Below are 8,065 nucleotides of genomic sequence, written 5' to 3' on the forward strand. Positions count from 1 at the left end.
GGAAAAGACAAGCCAAACGATTTATCTGTCATTGAAAAGTAGTTCCAAAGAAACTAATCAATTTAGGCAGAGAGGACCCCAAAACTGTCACTGGGTACTACACGGGACACTACTCCTTTCGCTACCACCTCAGTAAAATCAATGACTCAGAAACAAACGTCTGTCGGAACTTGCACCAGCTACGAAGTTTTCTGGGGATATGCACTTACAATCACCGATTTGGTCAGAATTTCACCAGCGTTGCCAATAGCATCCATGAGCTCACTAGGAGAAATGGAGCCTTCAAGTGGAACAACGAACAGGAGGGGGCTTTCGAAGTACTGAAGGAATGGCTATGTACTGCACCTATGCTAGGGTATCCGGTTCCAGGTGGAACATTTATTTTGGATGTTTGTGGCTATGCGATAGAAGGCGTATTGTTATGACCATGATAAAAACATTACAAGGTAAAATCATTTAGAGGCAGTCTGAAGTTTGCCAGCAATATAATTTTAAAATTCGAGCTCAAGCTCACACACATTCTCATTTTTAATCTCAAACAACAACAATTGTGAACAATTTCATTTCCTTATTTTCAATTTGATATGATTTTAAAACGCTTGCAAACGTCAGAAAAAAATCATGGCCGACGAATTGAGAGAATGATTTCACCTTCTAATGTTTTTATCATGGTTATGACTTTGCTATTGAATACTGAAAGGGTAGTGTTGATGCCATGTTCCGTCGACCATGTAGTTTGGAATGTAAACACTGGTCAAAAGCTAAGGTCAAAGAAGACATAATAGACGTCTGGATAATGATAATAAAAATAGAAGAAGAGTGGGAGTAAGGTCATCTAAGGAAATGTCAGCAGGAGGATCCGGACTTGGAACTTTTGATATATGACCTGGAGATGGTCCGACGGCCAACTAGGGAGCAAAGGGCAGCGTAAAGACCAATCATTAAGGCATGCTGAGCACAATAGAACAGCTTAAGCTGATACCAGATAAAAGTTTGTGGCTTTGCGTGACATTTATAACTATGCCAGCAAAACGCCATACGCAAAAGGTATGCCACAATGAACGGCAAGAAAATAATTTTGTACTGCTTTTTTACTCGTGAAAATTGCTGTCGATTTTACATATTTAGCCGTAAAAATATCAGCAATCTAATTAAATTTTATGTTTCTGACAGAGAATTCGTTATAAACTTTCCTGGAAATGAGTAAATAAACACAACTATAGTGGATCATAAATATTCGGTTTTAAAAATGCAGCCCTGCGCTACCAAATACGTCACCCGAACATCACAGCTCGCTTCGTAAGTTCGTGGTCAAGAAATTGTGTTGATGTGCAAGAACGCATGGAAAATTTGTAATAAAATGTGAAAAATCCTGAAAATATATTTTTATTTTGCTAAAGCGTGTGAAGAATCAGTTTTTACTAAATCGTATTAAATGCCGTTACCTCTGGGCAACAAATTGTGGCGATATTCCGAGCCACTATATCAGCAGCGGCACAAAAAACGAAAACAATTCACTGCAGCAGCAGAGGTTGTAGCAGAAGTTATAGCAACGTAGGGTTGCGTAGGGGCATAGCAAGCGCAAGTGCATTGAAAAATTCTCGAAAAAGAGGTGAACTGCAATTACTCTTGACGAGAAATCCCCAGAGAGGTTTTTCAATTACATGTGTTTAGGTAATATTTTACGCCAGCGAATTCGAATAACTATAGTATTTATGTGGCACATTTCGGCAAAGTGGAAGTGGCAAACAGTGTATTATCTATTGTCGTGTTAACACTCACGTCCGTGCTCCCACTATTGGCGCTTTGAAAACTACGCAGTGAAAATCGCTGTCGAAGAGGTAGGGGGCCAAGGTGTTTAGAAACGATCTGGCGGTAAATTCATCGATTTTTGTTATTGCCTCTGTGTAAGTTTGCGGACAGTTTAGAAAACTTGAGGAACACCTAAGGAAAGGAAGACAAAACTAAACTAAGAAGTATATGTATTTAATAAAAAAATGGAAAATACAAAGGCAACGGCACATAAATTAGACTTGCAAACAGGGTGTAATGATAGTGGCGAAAAAACAGCCGTAACACTAGAACAAAACAAAGAAACAGTAGCACAGGTGAAGTCGCATGAACCTGTCAACGGTCAGCTTAATGCAACATCAAATGTTGAAATGAATGCACTTGACGGAAGTGGAGGACAAGGTGCAGGGAAAGAACACAAAATTCCACATTCCATTGCGTTAAGCCTAGAAACCCCACAAGAGGATGTTTCACAAAAAGTCACAGATATTGACATAAAATGCCGAAATGATAAAGGTAAGTTGTAATAGCTGAAGTATGTATGTACATACATATATATGTATGTATATTAATGTATTTGAAATTGTTGACTTCTGTAGATAAAAATCATGAAAAGAAAAAGAAGGAAAAGGATCGGGTAAGAGATAATGGGAAAGATAGAGAACGAAACCGGGATCATCGTGATGGCGATAGAGATCGCGGGAGTAACAAAAATAAAATTCGTGAAAAAGAACGAGATCGAGAACGCCATCGGGATAAGGAATCAACAAAACAACGTTCTAACAAAGAACTTAGTTCTCATTCGCGACCTTCGACGTCTTCCACCAGCAGCGATAAAACCAGAGAAGCCACTCATAAACAAGAAAAGTCAAAGCCTAGCACCAAGTCCAGCTCGTCTTCTAAACGTGACAAAGACAAGGAGAAGGTACACTTGTTTTTTGTTTAAACTTAAAAATTCAGTATTTATTAAATGTTCTTTTTTATGTATTGATTCTAAATTACAGGTAGTTTCTGCATCATCTTCTGCAAGTTCCTTAACAGGACATAGACGTCGTAGTTCTGATAGCAGCAGGGGTAGTCACAGTAGTTCAACAAAATCACATAGTCGTACACGCTCTATAATAATGAAAGATATCGTAGTTGGGCCACAGAAAGTCGATATAGATAAATCAATATTACAAACAGTAAACACAATCAAAGTGGAAATGAAGGAACCAGAAAATAAAATACTTGAAAAACTATCAGATGTTTTGAAAATTAAAAGCGAAAATGAGAACCAGTTTAATACATCTGAAGTGCACCAATACAAAATAAATGAAGCTAATAAAAACGAAGGTACGTTAGAGAAAGATTTCTCATTACGAATTTCTGCCACCGCTGTAGAAGGTGACGAAAAATTAAATAACGGTATAAGCATGGTTGATTTTACTAAACTTATTTCTGATGACACTGCAGCAGCACTAAAACAGGATGTAGTTGATATAGAAAAGCTCAAAACAGAATGCAATGGTAACATTGTGATTGAGAATATGGCAGGAGGAAAAATTAGCTGCACACCAGCAGCGTCAAGAACTCGCGATGACGTTACGCGCCAATTGATTTTCAGCAACGAACCCAATGCGAATTCCACACAGAAAGAGGTAAAGAGCGAAACACTTAATGAGAATCGCGTGATCTCACATACTACGTTAAAAACCACATCGGGGAATAAATCGTCTAGTAGCAACATGCATTCGACGTCTGCCCCTGTATACAGTTCGAGTGCTCGCAAATCTTCATCATCCAGTAATAATTACCATAGAAAAAACTCAACTTCTTCATCATCTTCAAACACGAAGCATTCAACATCGTCAACGTCGACATCAACACCGACATCTACTTCATCATCTCGCAGTCGTGATTGTTCTAAATGCTACAAAAGATCTAAGATACGTCGTGCAAGTGTTGGAACACAATTTCACCAAAATAAACCATTCGTTTTTAGTACTCCACGACGGCGTCTGCAACGTCCACCAGAAGGTTTGGAACACCTCAAATATGGAAGATTATTTGAAATAGAAGTACATCCAAATGGGGGCGCTTCTGTTGTACATCTCTATCAAGACGAATTAGAGCAACTATCTCCGGAAGAGATGGAAGAATTGGTGGAGGAGTTTTTCAATGTTTGCTTAGCGGAAGATGATCAGGGATATGCATTGCATGTCATGGGTATTGTTCATGATGCTGCACGTTATCTGCCCGATTTATTGGAACATATGGCTGAGAATTATTCAACGTTAACGGTAAAAGCAGGCGTTCTAGGACGAAACTCCGACATTGAGACATGCACAATGGCACAGTACAACGAACAGGTTGGTTACCAAGCCTCAACAACTATAAAAATATTATTTATAACCTTTGAACTAATTAAATGCAATAATTTTAAGGTTGTGCGAAATTACTCCCAAGGCACATTTCGTTATGGACCATTGCATCAAATAAGTTTGGTTGGTAAGGTGCATGAAGAGGTGGGTGGATATTTTCCAGACCTGTTGGGTCGCATTGAGTCCAATCCTTTTTTGAAGAAGGTATTGTTTCTTTTAATAAAGCCGTTTTAGAAGTGATTATACATTTTTATATCTAGACTATGCCTTGGGGTTCATATTCGATTTTACAAACCGATCCTCGCCTCTCCAATGATGGGCCAATATTATGGGTACGCGCAGGCGAGCAGCTAGTGCCTACAGCGGAGCTTAATAGTAAAACACCAATGAAACGACAACGGTAGGGCCCATTACTTTGCCTCGTTTAGAAATATTACATTTTTTTTCAATCACAATTTAAGTACACGTATAAATGAGCTGCGCAACCTGCAGTACCTACCAAGGTTGTCTGAGGCACGAGAGACCATGATTGAAGATCGCACAAAGGCACACGCTGATCATGTTGGACACGGTCACGAGCGAAATACCACGGCTGCTGTGGGTATGTAAACTAATATGTAATTGCTCCCTCACTGCGTACTCATAAATTGCAGTGATAAAGAAATAATGTTATTTAAAAAATTTCTGTAGAGCATTTTGTATTTTGTATTTAATATTTAATATTTATATTTTAAATCTAAAATCTAATTATAAGAATGTTAAATCTTTGTTGCAATATAAGTCTAACAGACTGTAAAAAATAAATAAATAAATAAATAAATATTTTATTTTCTAGGTATTCTTAAAGCTGTTCACTGTGGCCAACCATATACTCACAATCGTATTACTAAAGATGTAGTGGCCTTTGCTGCTCAGGACTTTAATTACCTTGTAGGCATCTTGCAACTTGATTTACATGAGCCACCGATATCACAGTGCGTGCAATGGATTGAGGATGCGAAATTGAATCAGTTACGACGGGAGGGTATTCGTTATTCTCGCATTCAGCTTTGCGATAATGACATTTATTTTTTGCCGAGAAACATTATACATCAATTTCGGACAGTTACAGCTGTTACCAGTATTGGTAAGTGATAACGGCCGACCATATTTTCGACATGGAATAAAACTTTGAATGTTAATTTCTCATATTAAATTTAACCCTACTTGTAGCTTGGCACTTACGCTTGCGTCAGTATTATCCAGGGCAAGAGGTTATCAATGAGAAAAATAATCCGGTGCTGGCTGAGCCACCGCACTATAAAGAGAAACAGACCCTGTTGCCACATCCTGTTTCACATGATGAGCATCATGGCAAGCGCACTCCATGTAAACGGTCCTATGATGGGAAAGCCAAAAAGTCAGAGTTGAAGACGAAACTCATCGACACTGATGGAAAAGAACGGCGTTCAAGTGAAAGTGGCACTGAGGATTCCAATTCAAAAGACGGTTCTGAAATGGGGCCATCATCAGCTCGTAAACGAAAAGCAATCATGGACGATAGTAGAATTGATATGCGCAAAACGGTGCTGGAGCACAAATTGCAGAAGTCAATGGTGGCTGGCGATGAACAAGGTGTTCTCGCTACTCTAGCAGCTGAAAGCGGTAGCACGGGGAACAGCTTCAGCGCAATTATTTCTGCTTCTACATCACCATTGGCAAGTTTTGGCCCAAGTACCAATGAGAAGCCTTTGAACAAGAACAAAGAATCCAAGGATAAACCATCACAGGAACAGGCTATAACACCTGAACGACGAAGCAACAGCAGCACAAACAGTAGCTGTAGTACTTTACCGCATAAGTTGAACACGAATGGCGATATACCAAATGATAACAAGCCCAAGAACTTCTCTTTACACTCGGATACAAAATCTCAAACACAAGTTTGTGCTCCGATTGCACAAAATGTTATAAAATCAAACTCAGAACTACTTAATACGACGACGCTATACTCACCAACAATTGCAGCGGCAGCATCAGTTGCGTCCACAACCACATCCCAAAAGATACCCAAACTGCCGGAGCCGACAGTGCCTGCAACACCCTTGCCACTTGTGCCTCAAACGCCCTTTACACATCGTGAGGCCTACGTAAACAGCCTGAATCAAAAAGAACCCGAGATCAAAATTCAAGTACAAATTATATCCGATGAGCCTTCTACTCCCTCCGCTACCATCTCTGACGCTACATGCCCGACCAACACCAAGTCGATGTTACCAAACGTACAGTTACCGCACATATCCCACACAGCCTCACTGCCATCAACTATGGCTCCCCTAGCAACGGATTCGGTATTGACTTCTGAATCAGAGGCCCAAAATTGCACACTCAGCTCCCAAACAGATACTTTGAATATTATTTCCGTTGGAACTGACCCCGCGACGCTCTGTCAGTCACAATTGGTGGTTGACCACGAAGAAGAGGTGACGGTTTCCGAGGAGCTAATTGAAGTGGCTGCACCTGTGGTTATGGCATTTCCTCCGTTGCCGCCTGAGATAGCACTACCATTGCCGCCACCGCTACCAATGTCAACAGTACCACTAGAAAATCAAAGGGCGATGCTCGCGGCGCCAGTCGTATGTGAAGGCAACTATCAGCAAGCGAGAACAGTTGTAATTGTTTCGCAATCTGCGCTACAACCAATTTCAACCCAACAACCGACGGCGACGCTCAAAACGAAATCCAATAACAGCAGCGTTGCAGTTCGATTGACAACTGGTGCGGCGGAGCAACCAGTGGAACGAAAAACACATAAAATCGTAAAAGCGGGCTCCATAAGCAAGACGTCGACACCAGCACCAGCTGATCTACTTAGCTCCATCATGGCTAGCATGGATAATAGTAATGTGGCAACCACATCGACTTCAACGACAAACAGCTATTCATCATCATTACACTAAAGCGATGTGCTGAGGCAGTCGATAAAAGTCGGAACGCGTTTGCGATGATGGAAACAAATTGGTTTTTGCCGGCCGAAAAGCTATAGTACTGGCTAATCAACAGCTGAGGAAATCAAAACTTTGATATAAGCGAAGGAATTATTCGTTAAGAAAAAATTAGAGCGAAGAAATACTGTAAGTGTTGGTCAGAACGTTAACGTATGACCTTTGAAGCTTAAGCTGTTCAGTCTTTCGGTGTTAGTGTATGAAAAGAAAATCCACATAAGAAAAAAGAAAAATTATTGTTACAGATTGCAGCATATTTGTAAATACTTTATATATTGTATAACTTTTTATATATTTATATATATTTATATATATATATATATATAAATATATATATCTATGAGTAGCTTAGCCTGAGTTGTAAGAGACTAGTTTTCCTTAATTTATTTACGATGATTATGTACGTCAACATGTTTTTCTGCTTAACCAATCTTAACTTAAACATATACATATACCTATAAATATTTATATATATATGAGCATACAACCACTGTTGAAAAATTTGGTATTTCCATGGAAATTTGCGTCGAAATCTTTTTTAGTAGGATTAGTCGTCATAAAATCTTAAATTGCAATAAAGTAAAGACTACCATAAAAAATTAATTAACTAAAAAACACGCGCTTCGCGTTACATTGAACAACTCGCAGTTAGTGGGTAAGGAGATCTGCAAGTCTAGCAGGATTGGCTAACGTTTTCAAAAACGATTTGCTTGAGATCAGAGGCCGAAAATATCCCTCAACACTTTGAAATTGTCCCAAAATAACCTTCCCTATTTAAGAGAAAAAATAACCCACAAAACAGAACAAGTGGTTTATTTTTTGTAATGTGTGCTCCTCTCAGTGGGAAAGGGTTATTTGCATATCTTTTTCCGTTGCTGTTGGACACGGACACTTATCGCTGGAAGAGGAAAAATAAGTTGTTGTTGT

At 39.3% G+C, this 8,065-nt stretch overlaps 1 protein-coding gene across 1 annotated transcript; it reads left to right on the plus strand.

Annotated features, from left to right (window-relative positions):
* Positions 1-1,271: 1,271 nt before the first annotated feature.
* Positions 1,272-7,741, plus strand: LOC118754632. The gene is made up of 8 exons (XM_036489521.1): positions 1,272-2,307; positions 2,391-2,716; positions 2,796-4,142; positions 4,218-4,358; positions 4,415-4,554; positions 4,616-4,755; positions 4,990-5,280; positions 5,367-7,741. Exons 1-8 carry the CDS (start codon positions 1,998-2,000, stop codon positions 7,091-7,093), a joined length of 4,422 nt encoding a protein of 1,473 aa, XP_036345414.1. The 5' UTR covers positions 1,272-1,997; the 3' UTR covers positions 7,094-7,741.
* Positions 7,742-8,065: the final 324 nt, after the last annotated feature.

The sequence above is a fragment of the Rhagoletis pomonella genome, unplaced genomic scaffold, assembly GCF_013731165.1.
Source record: "Rhagoletis pomonella isolate Grant_MI unplaced genomic scaffold, Rhpom_1.0 Rhpom_scaffold_04269, whole genome shotgun sequence".
NCBI lineage: Eukaryota > Metazoa > Arthropoda > Insecta > Diptera > Tephritidae > Rhagoletis > Rhagoletis pomonella.